Source organism: Mixophyes fleayi, chromosome 12 (assembly GCF_038048845.1).
Source record: "Mixophyes fleayi isolate aMixFle1 chromosome 12, aMixFle1.hap1, whole genome shotgun sequence".
Taxonomy (NCBI): Eukaryota; Metazoa; Chordata; class Amphibia; order Anura; family Limnodynastidae; genus Mixophyes; species Mixophyes fleayi.
In genome coordinates, this window is record NC_134413.1 from 24,944,988 (window position 1) to 24,963,556 (window position 18,569).

The window sequence follows — 18,569 nt, forward strand, 5'->3', positions numbered from 1 at the left end:
CAAACGCCTAATTCAATAATATTATTACATCCGTACCTTAATGATAATAGTCTAGATCGCCAACTCCATTATTTATTATATACAGATGTTTCACGCAGTCTTTGTAGATGTATCCATTGAGTATTGCATTTAAATATGTAAGTTATCACCTCTAAGACTGTTTTAAGGAGATTTGTATATAAAGTTGTGTTTTAATATATTTTTAAATGATCATTTAGCATTTTCCCTTTCAGATGTTGGTTTAGGATATACAATACCCACTTTGTAAAAATAAGTAAACAGATCAAACATAATACACACCTTTTGTATACCGTGGTTACAAAAATGGGAATTAAACTGTAATTTACTACTGATCTCGTACTGATCTAGTGTAAGACCCCAGTGACCGTAGTTCTTAGGGATAAATATATCATGATATACTAATTTTCGAAGAATAATTCATGCATATATTGTATATGACGTCTGCAGGTATACTTCACCTGCTTGTCCTTATAATTGTTTGCATGAAATAATATCTATCTGTATATACATCTATTTCAAGGACAGGTAAGAAATTATGTATTTAACCAGCCCACGCATTGTGTGTGCATATAGTATTACACAGGATATCTAATCATTGTGCAGTATATTATTCTACAAATGTATAATGTATAGTTTACATCAATTGAGTTTCTGTATGTCCATGAAGATGATTAAATGCTGTTAAATGGTAGGTGTCACGTATATTAATTTAGGCTCTAGGCGCTAGCTGAATTCTTGCTTAGTACAAGTAGATAAGTGAAATATGGTCATTATTAGAGAGCAGAGGTAGACATTCAGCATCTCTCTCTACCTTTCTTACCTATAATAGTTTCCCCAAAAAACGCAATAGTGACATTCGCCCTGTCTCCCCAGACACATCTCCTTACCACAGTCCCAAATTGGAAGAATGGAGCAGCCTCACTAGGAATGGTTTCCAGTCTACGCAACACATGATCAATGGGCTGGAGAAAGGATCTCTGGACCAAGAGGTGAAGTACAGCCAGGTAAGTTAGCAAATGGCAGAGAAACATGTCATGCATAAAAGTTAGGTGCAAATAATGACAATTGTGTTTAAAGTCATTTATATTTCTCCTTATACTATATGAACGCGTTTAATTTAAATTTGTTAACATAAACAGTGCGAAGTTGCAAAACTATTCGCCTATTTTTTGCAATCCGCCGAGTTAGTAGGATGGTTATTGAATCCTTCGTTTTTTACCAGCTCGCGGATTTGAGTTCGTCTATCACGTGTCCAACAAGGTGCGTATGTGTTGTTTTTTTATCCACACCTGATTGGTCAGGAAAAAGGCAAACTCGGATCCGCTGAGCTGCTGGAAGCTGTAGGGTTTAGTAAATCACCCCCTCCTCCCCCAGTGTGTGGGAGAGGAGTCTCCAACTCATTCAGGGAGATCCCTGGTAGTAATCATTAATACCGAGATTATCTGTGGTTTGTTGCCTTGATTGTTACTGTTCCTACAGCCTTTGCCAGCTCTGCTTTGGTCAATCCAGGGGCAATGTGCATGAAGTCTACCAAGAGCATAGTGTTAAAAAAAGGAAGCAAGGTGAAACATGTTCATGCTTGGACTTCATTCTTTGAATAGTTTAAATAAAAACAAAAGATTTGAAGACAATATGGAACAATACAACTAAGGAAGTTTGGAAATTACCAATGATTTCTACAGAATGTAGATTGTAATACTTGATTACTGTTTATAAAATAACAATGGTTCATTTTCATGGTTTATGGCATATATTCTAGATTGAAAACTCCTCTCATGGCTAGGGACCCTTCTGAGCTTTGTTTTTTTTTTGCATTTATTTGTCTTCCTTTTAAGTATGCCCTTCCCCCGCTGCCTGGCCATGCTACAAATCAACAATAATAATTAATAACAATAACATGGCATAATTATGTCAAATATTCAGAGGTACAAAGACCTACAGTTATGACAACATGTTGCCACCAGGAAAATATAGATCCATTGATCCCGGTCCCATCAGGCATAGGGGTGTTTTACTGGACTTGTGCAACAGAAATGGACTTTTCGAGCCTGCTGGGTGATGACAGTTGACTATTAAGTCATTTACTTTGTTTTTTTGCTTGGAAAAAGAATAGATCTCCGAGCAGGGCAGTAAGAGCGTTGCCTTGGCACCCTGAATTAGTGTTAACCAGGTTAAGACACACATTGCTAACACAATATTTGATTAACAGAATAAGGGCCAGGTCTCATTATTACCTGGCATCGTAACTGATAGTTGATATTCAGCTTTTTTCACGTTCAGGATCACCTCCATATAAACAATTATAAAACTTTGGCTAAACAGTCACAAAATACTAGGGCCATGTTCAATGTTCAAGGTGATTTGTTTCCTGTATCCTACCTGGTAATAATTAGGGAAAGAGATTTATTTTTATTTTTTTCTTACACATTAAGGACAGATTAGTATACAGGAGAGATCCAGCACATTCATGTTTTAAAACATATATTATGCAAATCATTTTAATATCTGTATAAACAACACATCTTAATGTAATTGCTTCAATATTCATTAGGGAAACGTACCTCACCAAGGCTCCCTCTCCTGGTTTTAAAATAGGTTAAGGAAAGACATCTAATTATCATGTCACATATTCCCATTATTGTGGAGCTGAAGAGAGATTACATGCAATTGTCTTTGTATATTGATTCAGTGTCAAAAGTATATGTGTATACGTTCTGCAATCACTAAGAAGATATTACAGCACATACTTGCATGTTATGGATGGTTAAAATATTTTTCTAATTAAAACCATTTTGCTCTGTTATTATGAAGCTATTCTTATGTTTATATTAATGGCGCTTTATAACATACTGTGTACGATATCTGAAACGTAGGTGAGCCAAATTGTAAATTAACCAGTAACAAATGAGCTTCCAGTATTGGCTCCAAAATTCCTTAGACAGGCAACCAGTAGAACAGTGACGATAATATATGTAAAACATCTGTACATTGTATTCTTGTACAATCAGTATTTAGGAATCACGGTGCCTCAGTGTATTTATTGAACATTTGTGGATGAAGTATAAAGGCCCACTGTGATAATGATTTTTAGAAGTCATGTTATATTCTTCCTAAAATATTCCAATTAATGGGATATATATATACACACACACTATATATATATATATATATATATATATATATATATATATATATATATACACATACACACACATATATATATATATATATATATGTATATATATATATATACACACACACAATATCTAGATATTGCACAAGTTGTCTAATACATATGTATGTAGAGCAATGCTTATAATATATATAATATAAAACAGATCATATGAAAAAATGAGAAACTTGCTTCCCTTTATACATTTTGAATGTCGCACATCACAGTCAGCTTTGTTTAAGATCTGTCAGAAAATTGATAGTATATTGACTGATATTCCAAGCGACTGTCATAGAGAGGTAGTTAAATGAACATGGTATAAAACTGACATTTCTTTACAGAAATAGAGAACTTGTGCAATTGTTTTATTACTGTAACAAATGAAGTGAAATGGACCATTTTAAGTTAAGTTTAAGTACAGAATGTTTAATCCATACTAATTTAGTCTCACATATAGCGGGATTAACAGGTAACATGTCATCTGCTAATAATGCCATGTTACTACTTCAAGCCTGACAATATGCATACACTTATTACAGTGCTGTAAACATGTCTTCTTAAATGTCTAGTGAACTCAATGTTTCTAACCCAGTCTTTTCCCATAGACTGTACTATTTAACCAGTTGTCCCAAGGTATGCCCTCAGTTTAACCCAGCATTAATTCACTGTAACAATCTATATCCAATTAACTTTTTTGCCAAGTACCAAAATATAAACAGTATAATATCTTCCACATGCAGATTTTATCAGTGTATCAATTTAGTCATACAGTAATTGTTCCAGCTATTTATCCTAGATACCAAACCGTTTTAGTAGCCTTATACTGAAGATATTTTACATGAGATAAATAGAAGCCGCCAGTCAGTGAGGCACAGTTACATATGTCATGGACAAGTGAAAGAAAACTCTTATTGAGAATACTGTATAACAGTGGTAGACAACAAGCGGCCCTCCGAGCCTTCCCCTGTGGCCCCCAGCTCCTTACTGATTTATTGTCAGATCTGTTTGTTACAGCTTGAAACACTTGTTTAAAATGCCTGTCGATATGTTATTACAGATAAGGGTCCCTTTTTTGATTAAACATATTATTTTATTTTATATTATATTATTGAAAATTAGAGGACGGCACCATGTGGCCCCCAAAGTGTATCCTTTTGCCCATCACTGCTGTATATGAATATGAATAGACAGACTGCTGAATAAGTGCAGTTATTGTTTCCGATAGGTGATCCTTACAGATCGCATCGTTGTGGCACCACCAGGTTTACAGATAAGCATCGTGGCTTAAGGTTTGGTGCGTTTGTAGTTTAGGCCACGTAAGGATATCTGAGGTAGAATGTGTTTGTGTATACGCAGTTGTACAAGATCACACTCAAGAGACACTTTAGTGCAGCATATAACAGCTCAGCTCTAACATAATTATCATCATTTATATATATAGCGCCAACATATTCCGTAGCGCTTTACAATTGAGGACAAACATAGTAAACTAATAAACAAACTGGGTAAAACAGACAAAGAGGTGAGAAGGCCCTGCTCGCAAGCTTACAATCTATGGGACAATGGGAGTTTGACACATGAGGTTAAGTCTACCATTTGCATTTCGGCCCAGCCAGACTGCAAAGGTAAAAGTGACTCATAAGCTAAATGATTCTGTCACACAAAAATGTTGGTCAAGGGGTAGTTGTCTTGTGTGAAATTGTGTAACGAGTGGTAATAGAGTAATGTAGTAAGGTTAAGAGGGTGGTTGAGTAATATTTTAAGCTTGTCTTAAGAGGTGGGTTTTCAGAGAACGCTTGAAAGTTTTACCCTTTTTATTAATGTATTGAGTGTACAATAAAGTGACACATAGCTATAATTAGCTATAATTGAGGAGGCAAACCTAAGCATTACACATATAAATAAAACTTTGCTTGTTATAGAACTACATTGACAAAGGTTTATAATTAAAATGGTAGACATATGCTGTAGGCAATAATGCAATAGACACCTGTTATTGCTTTACCGCTAGAAGCACCTAATTACAAAATGAGTGACATGTGGACACCGCACCACGTGGGACATGTACGGACATCAGAAATTAACATACACACAGCACCCAAAGATGTCGTAGGTCGAGGATTGATCGGAAAATTATACACAATACATGATCGTTAGGTGGATTGGTCAGAAAATATTACACAGTATACGACCAATCAAATGAGCCGACAATCAGCACTTTGGCACAACTTTAGACCATTGTGTCGCTATACACACTAACCCGACTTCTGACCAAACGCTCGTATGCCGGCTGATTTGCCCGATTATTGGACGAAAATGCTTCAGTGTGTACCTAGCCTTAGTCAGTGACTACTTACTATACCTGTGCTCCAGAGCCACATAGGGCCACCGTCCACTACATGGAGTTAGTTGGACACATTGTAAGAACTGGATTGTAGAAGTGGTAAAACTGTGTTGATATATTCTGTTAACATTTATAAAAAATGGTCACAGCTAACAATAGGCAAAAATACCCTAATGTTCCCCAAATAGCACCATGCACTTTGCCAGTAGTCTAACCTGGCTTAGGACAAGTGCCATATTAGCAGCAGTTATCTTGTTACAACTTCCCTAAATGTTTCCTTGTGTATCAGTCAATAAGCCTCACCCCTTTCTTTTTGCTAAACACAGCACTTTTGCTGATGTTTGCATGTAAATATATATATATATATATATATATATATATATATATATATATATATATATATATATATATACACATACACACACCCAACACACATAATATAGAGATATATTCCTGAGAAAATGCTCCTGGAGAGAGACATGGTTTTCCCATTGACACAGTAAACCATTCCTAAAGTTACACCCCTACACACATATTATTAATGTTGAGATTGCAGCTGGCTCTGCTAATTCCATTCTCAGGGTGTTATAATTGTGATTGGTGGTTTATGCACCCTAGCGCTCTAACTGATGACAGTCTAACCCTGGAAATATTCTAATATCCTGGTTGACAACAGATTGGTTCTATCTCCTCCACTTCAATGTTTCACCAACATCACTGATGGAAATTCCAATACATTTGAACCGACTAAAATAAGTTATCTGTCAGTATTTGCTGGTCCAAGATACCTAACCAGAGCCGTAACTTAGAATTCTAGCGCCTGTGGCGAGAAAGACAAATGCCGCCCCCCCTAGCCCTCAATTTTAACCAAATGAACCTAAAATATTCCTAAATTGCGCCCCCTTCAGCATTGTGCCCTGGGTGGTCGCCCCCTGTCGCACAGCCCTAGTTACGGCTCTGTACCTAACTGTGCACAATTCCACGCATCACATCCATATATTTTATATGGTTTTAACTACTTCTATTTCCAATTTAGAAGAACTGGCTCTTGTTTTTCAGCACTCACAGATTTCTTTAAGCAAACAATGAACTCTGCTAATAACACATATTTTACCAATAATCACCAATCTATGCTACGTCTGCAGGCCAGACTGAGCAATAACCATCAATGCATCTCTAGCTGCCTGAGCAGTTTGTGATACAGATTTCCCCGCACTAACACTGACAAAGATAATGGTCTGCAGGAAATGTTACATCACAGCCGTAATGAGTCGTAGGTTCTGCACGGTGGCCGCAAGCAAAGAAACAAGTCTAAACAGAAAAATAAAACTGCTAGTACATTGCAGCATGTGTTCTCGATTCAATTTGCTTGTGAAAATCTTATCTCTTCTGTGTTTTTCCTCTTGTTGTACATTGATTTATACAACAGGATGTGTTTAATGTCATTAATATGGCATGCATACTTTTTTCTGAACTGTTTTCGAATCCTGAAACAACAGACCTTGTAGGCCTGCACTAAGTCATTGCTAAGGAAGCAGCTAACATTTCATGTGAAGGATATATTTGCCAGTCTCAAATATTAAATTGAAGTTTATTTTGAAAAACTGGGCATATGTGTTTCATTTACTTTTAACAGTTTTGTGTATAATGAACGTGGACTCTTTGTCTATTTCAGAAAAGTGACAAATTTACAATTCCGGGGATCCCAGTCAGTTATTACCCAGAGCCCCACCAGCAGTATGTTTTAGTGTGTGGCTGCTAGCTTCTAGGGCACTGATAGGAAACCTGATACATTTCAGGGGGCCACATAGGGCTGCCATTTAACCTTCAACAGGGCCACACAAAAACCCATAGGAGTATATTTACTAAACTGTGGGTTTGAAAAAGTGGAGACGTTGCCTATAGCAACCAATCAGATTCTAGCTGTCATTTTGTAGAATGTTGTGAATAAATGATAACTAGAATCTGATTGGTCGCTATAGGCAACATCTCCACTTTTTCAAACCCGCAGTTTAGTAAATATTCCCCACAATCTCAGTAATAAGTCAAACCAATACATTTAATATAAGAAATAGACACCTATCTGTATTGACATATCAGCAGGTATTTTAAGCAAGTGTTACAAGGTATAATAAACAGATGTGACCATAAAGGAAGGAAGGAGTTGGGGGCCACAGGTGAAGGCTCAGAGGGTATTACCCATCATTGCTTTAGGGCAGGCTTGGCTAACCTGTGGCACTCCAGGTGTTGAGAAACTACAAGCCCCAGCATGCTTTGCCAATATATAGCAGCTTACTGCTGGAAGGGTATGCTGGGACTTGTAGTTTCACAACACCTGGAGTGCCACAGGTTAGCCAAGCCTGCTCTAGGGGAATAACTATTTTTGCTCCCTTACTAATTGCAGGCTAGCTATGAGGACGTGTGTACAATTTCAGGAGAACATATGAAATTGATGATATAGACATCTTGAAAACTTTTCTAAATGATTCCCCCTTAATGTGAAAAATTCTCATTTTAAAAAAGAAACAAGATTACATGCATCAGAAAAACAAGGAGGAATCTTGTACCCATTGAACAATACACCAGCAATACTTTGCCTAGTGATCAATAATGGCTGTATGTGCCGACATTAATTCTCTCTATATGAAAATTTGGTTTTCATGGTAGTTTCATAATTTTGAATTGACATTCTCTGTTTTTTTGCCATCATCTTGGTCAGGTGAAGTTAGCTATTACTACATCATTTCAGAACTCAGATATACATAGGACTAGACTTAATGAACAATAATTTGGATGAGTTAGGACAATGTGTTAAATAGTTATAATTTCCATTCATCGGAATTGCAAAACAGATTGTATTCCAGTACAATCCAGTTACACTGTTGCAGCAATCATGTTGCTTGATATTGTAATGCTATTTACTCACATGGGGCCTGATTCATTAAGGATCTTAACTTAAGAAACTTCTTATTTCAGTCTCCTGGACAAAACCATGTTACAATGGGAGGAGTGCAAATTAGTATTCTGTTTTGCACATAAGTTAAATATTGACTGTTTTTTTCATGTAGCACACAAATATCAACTTTAAATGTCAGTGTACAAATAAGCTATCAAGTATTTGTGTGCTCCATGAAAAAACAGTCAGTATTTAACTTATGTGCAAAACAGAATACTAATTTGCACTCCTTGCATTGGAACATGGTTTTGTCCAGGAGACTGAAATAAGAAGTTTCTTAAGTTAAGATCCTTAATGAATCAGGCCCATGATCTTTGCATTCGGGCCAAGTATCTGTAAATGGAATCTATACCTTATATCTTGCAGAAAATGTTACATACATCAGCAAAAATCAGATCTACAGTAAAGCACACATTAAATATGTATGTATATGTGTGCACTCGTAAAACATACCTAGATCACTTTATACAAAACAACTTGTTTTCGGACTATTATATCAAAAGGCCCTTTCACACAATTGTCATATAACTCAGGTTATCATTGGGATACATTACACAATATACAGACTAATATATGACAATGCGATAAATTAATCCCCTAACAAGACTTAAGTTTAGATGTATAGATGGATGGCAAAAGCTCTACCACTTTCCAGGATATATTTCCCATAGGTAACTAAGTTACTAAATGGTAGGGTGCATGTAAATAAAGGTTATGTGGGATTAAAGTCATATGCCTATACGTTTTACTAACTTTTACAGACAATATATTGAGAGTAAGGGTTAGTTATAAATAGGGACATTGCCCTTAGCTGTAATAAATTATTAAGTCTATCTTTGAAGAAGTTGTCAGCTTGGATGAAATTTTGCCAACATGTGGCGTTAACTGACCAAATTATGCATTACCTGTGATGCCTTAGGCTGGGTACACACTACAGAAAATATCTCCCGATGCAATATATATATATATCGATTTCACCAATGACTGAGTCATGATCGGCATACCGATTCATGTGTACACACTAAACACGTTTTACAAGATTTACCTTCAGATCTGTGCTCTTCATCTGTCATAACCATCGGCTGAAAAGATTGTGACTCTGCACACTCCATAGAGATCTATGGACACTGCCGATCATGAGTGCATACACTCTGCAGAATTGGAACAACATCGTTCCATCGCTGAACGAGATATTTAGTCCATTTATAGAATCAACTCAACCAATACGATGTGCTTTGGAATGATAATCGTTCATCATTGGAGCATACACACTAATGCAATATTGAGTAGAATGGTCGTTTATCGTGTGACTGGCCTGATAATCGGGTGACAAACCTGTAGTGTGTACCCAGCCTTATATGTAATACAAGTTAACCCGTGCATGATACTCATGTATTCTAGTCAAATCAAGCTACTTAAGGTGTTAAAAAGGTTCTTGTCATGCATTTGGGGCTAGGCCATGCCTCCTCAGGGGAAGAGCATTACTTCCCGACGTAAGCGCCCTTTTTTAACGTGGTTTTGTCCACATGTCACCACCTCATCATTCTTCTCCATCACCTCATCCTTCATCTTCATCGCCACATCCTTAATCTCCATCGTCTTACTGTTCTAAAACCTCTCGATACACGTTTCTGCTAAACACCTTATCGCTGTGCTCAATCAGTCTTCCTTGAAGGGCAGTATTCATAACCTGCACTTTCACATCACTGCTTCTCCGTACTCGTGAAAATGCGACATATAATTGTCCATGACCAAACACAGGCTCTGGTAAATAAATACCCACACGGTCAAGAGTTTCAGCCCTCAACTCGTAAATTTAGCCTTTACTACCCCTCCCACGGGGGGAAGGGGGGATGATGGAAGTTAACTGACTTTACTATTATAATTTTTTTGTCAAATAATGTCAGTATACCAAATGTCAGGTCAATTGGATGAGCCCTTTCTGAGAAAATAGTTTTTTCCACACATACACACACACACACACACACACACTAACACACACCGCTAGGCTTATATATATTAGATTCTTTGGGGACAGAATCCTCCCAGAATCCTATGTGGTGGAGCAGATAAATTCAGCACTGATGTTCTGAAGAACGGAGTGTGTGCTGACATTTGACAAAGTTCCTAATAATATGGGGCTTAAAGAGATTTTACCTTGACTTTTCATTTGTATTCTGTAATTCTCTTTTGTTCCATAGCTTCCTTACACACGTGGTATTGTACTGTTACAAAGAGAGCTGAGAAATAGAAATGTTATCATTTCTACTGTGTGCTTCATTGTTCTCTGCTGCTCAGTAAAATTAAAATGTAGTGCATAAGAGGTTTAACTATACACCATTGTACTCAACAGTGGTCTACTATCACACATTCATGTTAAATGATCTTTCAATGGAAATCTAGAATTTACATTTTTGTTATTTGTTGATGTACATCCTTAAAGCAATTATATACCTTTTACCAGAAATCTAAAATAGAACATAGACTGTTGTTGTTTGATATTGCCCAAAAACATTACAATCTGTTATATGTCAGAGATTGTTCAAATAAATATTAACAGAGGGGAGGGGGGGGGGGGTGAATACTTAATAAACAATTATATTTCAGTTTGATTAAATTCTATATATATTATCATTAGTATAATTTTATAGGGATTTATATATAAAAGTGACCCCATCCCATTTCCACACTTAAGGGTTATCAAGATTAAAATACAGTTGTTTAATAATTATTCACCACCCCTGGTTAATACTTTGTTGAGTTATGAGAAAAGGTTAGCCAGTTTAAGCATGTTTACTTTAGAAAAGAGGCGTCTAAGGGGAGATATGATTACTATGTACAAATACATTAGGGGTCAATACAGGGAACTTTCATGGGAACTTTTTACCCCAAGGACCATACACAGGACACATGGTCATCCCCTAAGGTTAGAGGAGAGGAAATTTCACAACCAGCAAAGGAAAGGGTTCTTTACAGTAAGGGCAGTCAAGATATGGAATTCACTGCCAGGGAAGGTTGTGATGGCAGATTCAATAGATATGTTTAAGAAAGGGTTAGACAAATTTTTAGCGGAAAGGTGTATCCAGGGATACGACCGTTAATTAAAATGAAGGATTTTAGTGGATATAGGGTAAAAATAGGACTGCAATATTGAGTCTGGGGGGATTTCCACAATTGAAACAGATTGGCGGTTGCTTACTCTGGATTAATTTCAAATATAAGTGCAGGATCGCAGGAGATCCAAAATAGGTTGAACTTGATGGACTGGTGTCTTTTTTCAACCTCATCAACTATGTTACTATGTTATCTCTGGCAGCTATTAGGCAGCAGCTGTTTATACAGTATATAACTAGCTACCGGTTAGATCAGGAGACACTTGTAAGAATCATGGGGGAATTTGTTTTTGTTGTCTACGTGCTATAGACTTTTTGTGTGTTCATATGAACATAATGCAAGGAGCCTTTCAGAACCTGAAATTTGTGCCAAAACAGGAGGGCTTGCACTTAGCAAAGGAAATACAATAACGATTGTTAGCTCTGTCCTGCTATGAGAAGCATTACATACAGCACACAAGTGGATGTTAGAAATTACCTTTGATATTGGATGAATATGTATTTTAGGTGAAAATCTTCTTTAGGGCAAAAAAATACCCTATTTTCTGTTTATCTCTATTTTTAACACAAAAGCCCTGATTCTCTCACTCACAGTAAAATGCAATCCATAGTGTCTCTGGTATCCTATTGAACAGTTTCCCCTAAAGGCCAACATCTATGTGTAATGGTAAATTGCTTGCAAGGCTTTATCAAGCACTAACTTCTGAAGAAAACACATTTGAAACACGAAGAGCTGTACTAGGTAGGGCAGAGACTGAACTAGTGAGCCGTGGGCCCCGGTGCAGGAAAGCGGGGAGGGATCCAGGGCCCACAGCTCGCTAGTTCCCTGCGCAGCGGGCTCCATTATCTCCATGGGCCCCGGTGCAGGGAAGCGGGGAGGAGGGATCCGGGGCCCACAGCTCTCTAGTTCCCCTTGCAGTGGGCCCCATTATCTCCATGGGCCCCGGAGCAGGGAAGTGGGGAGGAGGGATCCGGGGCCCACAGCTCACTAGTTCCCCGTGCAGCGGGCCCCATTATCTCCATGGGCCCCGGTGCACCTCACCTGCTGCACCAATGGTAGTTCCGCCACTGAGATAGAGTATACCTACAATAAACATCTTCAGGATACTGCCTAGTCCAGTCTGTTAAATATCATTGTATGATATACATTCCTACATGATTAGATATACACTAATATGTCATTTTGTTTATTGGCATAATCAGACAATTCTTTGTCTACTATATAAGCTCTGCAGGGCACGATATGTGGATGATGTGTGTAGCCAGTGTTTATCCCAAGCTATTATTTATGTATCAATATTTCAATACATTTACAACATTGTCACTGAGTGAATTATGTAAATATCATCTTAGTTCCTTGCTAAAACTTTGTGGAATGATTTGATTCAATGAGTAAAATCACAAAGTTATTTAGAAGTAACATAACAGATCAACATGGGAACTCTCAGTCAACAAAACTATAATTGTAGAATTGATCTTAGTTAATGTATTTTACCCACTGAGCCCCTTCAAGACCAGAGGTGCTTTTATGCTACGTTGGTTTTGCCAGAAATTACTTTTTGACTTTATATTCAACCCAAGGAAATATGATATTGGGGTTTTTTAGGAACATGTAGGCTATCTATTGAAATAGATTTTATTTTACATCCTTTTTTCCTTGGTCACATTTATATGCTTAGAGCAACCCAGAAAATGACCCTGAAATGTATTTAACCCGTTCTCCGAACTACAGGAATAATAGGTCTGAAAAATAATTTTTTAAATTTTTTTTTTTAACCTGTGGAAACCTTTTGGAGTCATTAGAGACGCAAATAAGTCTCTCTATTTATTTTGCTAATCTATTTACTAATAGATCCAACACGAAATAGTAGTACAATATTAGTAACTATTAGGGCAGCACTGTGGTGTAGTGGTTAGCACTTCTGCCTCACAGCACTGGGGTCATGAGTTCAATTCCCAACCATGGCCTTATCTGTGTGGAGTTTGTATGTTCTTCCCGTGTTTGCGTGGGTTTCCTTCGGGTGCTCTGGTTTCCTCCCACACTCCAAAAACATACTAGTAGGTTAATTGGCTGCTATCAAAATTGACCCTAGTCACTACCTGTCTCCCTCTCTGTATGTGTGTCTATATTAGGGAATTAAGACTGTAAGCTCCAATGGGGCAGGGACTGATGTGAGTGAGTTCTCTGTACAGCGCTGCGGAATCAGTGGCGTTATATAAATAAATGGTGATGATGATGATTATATCCATGGCAACACGGATCCAGAATATAATAGCGGATTCGCCAATACCTTGAAAAATAGCTGGCTTATTTTTTACCATAAAAAACCCTCAAAGTCATGAATAGATCCCTATTACATAGAGCTTTAATATGTTTCATTTAGGAAAGAAAAATAAACAACATGTAATACTAATAATAATAAATTGGGCAGGGGGAGGTGTGTGGACATATGACAGATCATATCATGAGAAATCTTTGCTTGCTGATCAAATAAAATAACATTGCCTTTAAAGTCTCCAACAAACAGCCTGTCCCTCTTCCTGAAACTTGAGAATGCAGCAGTTGTACTTGTATTGAAAAGTTAATTCACCTGCCACTGAACAGGAGATTTCGGGGCTCTCCAAATGTCCTCCTGTTTACTTAAAATCATTCAAGATGATGTCTAAACAAACAGAATGAGTAGATCTCGGTGGCTCAGGTTTAAAGGTTTCTTTGTGTGAAATCTTAAGGTCAAAACCACTTTGCAAACATTGCTTTTGTTTGTGGGTTCCTCAGGATGGAAATTTAGGCCGCTAGTCAATAAGCTGTGAATTGCGATCTCCAGCTAAGTGATTTACACTCATATAAAAGACATTGAGACCCTTAAACTGTGTTTTGTTCATCCACAGAACACCTCCCCATACCAGGGAATAGCTCAAATCCTTAAATCACTTAGCCGAAAGATGACAGGCATGACAAGATAGAGTCATTCGAGACTGACACAAGTGCTATAAGATAATGAGAGCTGAACTGAGATGGTAAGAGGAAGGCCACTTTAGTTCAGATAGACAATGGGGGCTAAGATATATATATATATATATATATATATATATAAAATATATTTCTTTATGACTTATTTCATGTTATTCTAGGCTATGCTAAAGCTGTTACAGACTACATGTTGAATACTGTTTAAATGACCGGAGGTTTAATTTAATTGAAAGTCATAAAAGAGGCCAAGGGGTATATTTACTAATGTGCGGGTTTGAAAAAGTGGGGATGTTGCCTATAGCAACCAATCAGATTCTAGCTGTCATTTTGCAGAATGCATTAAATAAATGACAGCTAGAATCTGATTGGTTGCTATAGGCAACATCTCCACTTTTTCAAACCAGCAGTTAGTAAATCTAGCCCCAAGGGCCACAAATAAGGGTAAGGAGGGGCACGTGGCCTCTAATACATCACTGTGACATGTCTATTAATCCCCTGTTCATCAGTATAGAGCTCTGTGCTACTGTCCCTAGCAGTTTAAAGTTTAAATGGCGGGGCAGTTCATAAGGCGAGTGATCACTAATGTTTTTTAAAATAGAGTTAAAGTACATCAATGCCCATTGCAGTGCTGTGTCTGACATATATACCAGCTAGGCACAGGCCAAAGGCAACACTGATAAGAGCGAAAACAGGAATTTCTGCTTCTATGCTGGTTATTTTGTGTCAGTCATCCATTTATCCAGTCACCACACCGGGAGCCGGCCGTAGACATGGATCCGCCGTCAGCTTCTTACCTATGAAGCAGTGATTGAGGAAAGTGGTGCCTGGCCCTGGTTAGGTGTGGGCATACAGGGTGCAATCTTGTTTCTTTGGGGGTAGATTTACTAATGGTGTTTAGGGCAGCACAGGCTCTAAAACAACCTTCTACACATCAACAAAATGTAACAGTAAATATTTTATTAGCCTTTTATGGAGCGTCAAATATATCCTCATAGATTGCTGAGAACATGGTTTATTCTAGTCTAACCAATCTATACTGCAAAACTACTTGCCACATCAGCACTAAAACTAAAATAGACAGAAACAGCTACAGTTTTGGTTGGTTTGCTGTGATTTGTTGTAGTGCTTGGGGTGGAGGATAAAGACACTGTCTGTATGTATGGGTGGCACCACCGATGCCAGTAAGTGGCCAGCGAGCAGACAGGGAAGTAATGTCTAGCCAGATGTAGCTGGTGGGGATTTCCGTGTACTGTTACTGGATATGATTGCTGTACCAGCATTGGGGCTGTTTTACCATCCTGACAACTGCTAATAAACAGCTAAATGGTTCAGCTTACCTGTGTTCGACTCCTGTGAATGGTGTATTTTCTCACAATATATATATATATATATATATATATATATATATATATATATACACCCATTTATGGGTCCCCACAATAATAATAAATAAATCACTAAATATTTTATTTGCTTCATAAATGTCCCCACTGATTTATAAGCAACACATCACTAAGATAAAAATGGTAATATACACAATTATCAAAAATATACATTTATTATTTTGTCTTTGTTTTGCAGACAGCTAGTGGTTTACCAACAGTCGGCAGTTTTGTGGCAGCTTCAGGCATGACTCCGTACCCCACGGCTGCACCAGTATCCCCCTATATGGCATACGGCACAGCAGCACCCACAGGATATGTGACAGGACACGGATGGCAGCACTCTGGGGGTACTCCACTGTCTCCTCATAACTGTGACATCACTGCATCACTAGCATTCAAAGGCATGCAGACAGCACGAGAAGGTAAGCACAGCTCATAGACCGGGGACAGAAACTCACATGGAGATAGAATACACTATAGGCTGCAGTCCTTACAATATTTATTATTTTACATTGATTTTTGTTGATAAACTGATGAGAAGATGGGCTAATATTAAATGTCTCCATGCTGTTCTATGCTTGGCCTTCCACCATGTTGGTATAAGAAGCGGCCACAGTCTGTTACTTTTTACACTAGTCCCCCAACCCCCCAAAGCACAGGGCATTATCACATTGGCACAAGCACGGAATTCTGTACCAAAGATCCAGCTATATCAGGGCTGGTTGAGAAGCACCGTGCACGCAGGCTGCCCATTGCACTGGACCGCTTACCTGTTGAACTGGCTTCCCAGTAACTCAATACTCATTTTAAATATTTGTGACTTCTAGATTTTTTGGGTAAGCAAATTTCTTATGCACAGAAGTGCAGTAAACCATTGAGGTCAGTCAGATTCTAACAGCTATTTTACTACTGATTCGAAAATGAAACGTCTGCTTGATTGTCATTGTTTAAAGCACAATTGTGCATATAGCATGTCACTATATAATCTACTTTATGTTCTGTAAACCAGCTTTCTAATTAAAAAGTGTTGTAGAAATATTAAAAGAGTTACGGTTTATTCATTTTTTGGGGTATAATATATGCTTTACAGATCAAAGTGCATCAAATACCTGTATAACTGTTGTTTTTATAACACATTAAATATTGTTACATACGTGTTGTCTGGCTGTGGGGGATTCTTAAGGCCCATGTATGATGGAATTAAAAAACACAATATGTAAGATATATATTACATAGACCAAATCATTAAAAATGCGAGTTAGCAATTAGCAATATTTACAATATTTAAAGGGGAGCTGTCAGACATTTATAATATATATTAAGTGTCTTTAAAACATCATATATGGACATGATTATTTTATTCTGCCCATTACCACCACTGTTAGTTTTGACTGTATAAATGGTGGTGGCTGCCAATGTATATTAAAGTCCTGTGCCTGTCCCTGACCCTACATTATAAATCATAGAAAGGTATATAGCAGAGGCAGAAAAACACCCTATGGTACCATAGGCAAACCGAGGGGGAGTTTCTAGTGTCTGGAAACCCCCTCCCAGCATGGGGCACTGTATGCTTGAGGTGGCTTACCCCGGGGATAGGAATTGCCTGTGTATATGATGTGGATAGGAAGAGTTGGAGAGCAGCCAAACATTGTCTAAAATTATAGTCACGCCCCCATGCATGCTGGACACGCCCACTGTCGGCGTAGCATGGAAACCCCTCTCTACAAATCTTACATTTACCCCTGGGTACAACTAGACAGTTACCGCATTGATTCTAATTAAGGAGCACTTGGAGTATTTTGAAAGTAGAAGCCAGAATCATTTCTGCATTACTTTATTGCATTGGTAAGTAGTTGGTATTTATTTGAAAAAAGATCACTATTTTAGAACATCTTTTCTTCCTCTTTTATAGCAGAAGAAACAAAAGTAAGCATCCAATCGCGCAAATCTCAACAGTCCTACCACATATCCCAACGTCATGGGACAGTTCATATGTCAAGTGCATAAAGACCATGGACACACTCTGCACACTGACATGCCAATATCATGTAAGACATTCCAAGGTCTATTAAACCATTGCATACAGAATTGGAACTTTGCCAGACATATGCCAATCACATGGATCCTCATGTGGACACCTGACCACTCCAGCAATACACCCAGCTGTCACTCCTTCACTTGGATCTGTGGTCCGCATGAAAGACATACACCTGGTGGACATACTGTGAAAGAATCTACTCCAGATTCAATGAACCACATTTCTGCACCTTGTAATGGAATTTAAAATATGCCACTTTTCAGCTGAACTAAAACAGAAACAAAAAAAACAAAAACAACAAAAATCTTCTAGTTACCCTTTGCTCGGAGTCTGTTTGCCTTTATAAGACTTGTGGTTTGTAGCTTTAAACAGAAAGAAGCTCTCACACAACGAAAAAAACCATGAGTCATGAAACCTGAACTTAATGTGAAGAGGAAATGAAGGGACGTTGGACTTACACCTCATGCTGTGTAGAGCTTGGCAGATCTTCAGCAGCTAAAGATGGGGTCAATGGGTTTTAAACCCAAACTACACAAAGGATTATGGTCGCTCAAAGTGATCAAGCCAGA

The 18,569-nt window shown here is 37.8% G+C and overlaps 1 protein-coding gene across 1 annotated transcript in view; it reads left to right on the plus strand.

Moving 5' to 3' along the window:
• Positions 1-18,117, plus strand: part of PAX9 (paired box 9) — a 22,150-nt gene extending 4,033 nt beyond the window's left edge. The window contains exons 2-4 of the mRNA XM_075192960.1: positions 895-1,025; positions 16,159-16,384; positions 17,875-18,117. Of these exons, the coding sequence (XP_075049061.1) occupies positions 895-1,025; positions 16,159-16,384; positions 17,875-17,969 (452 nt within the window). The 3' untranslated portion in view covers positions 17,970-18,117. The remainder of the gene's footprint in view (positions 1-894; positions 1,026-16,158; positions 16,385-17,874) is intronic.
• Positions 18,118-18,569: the final 452 nt, after the last annotated feature.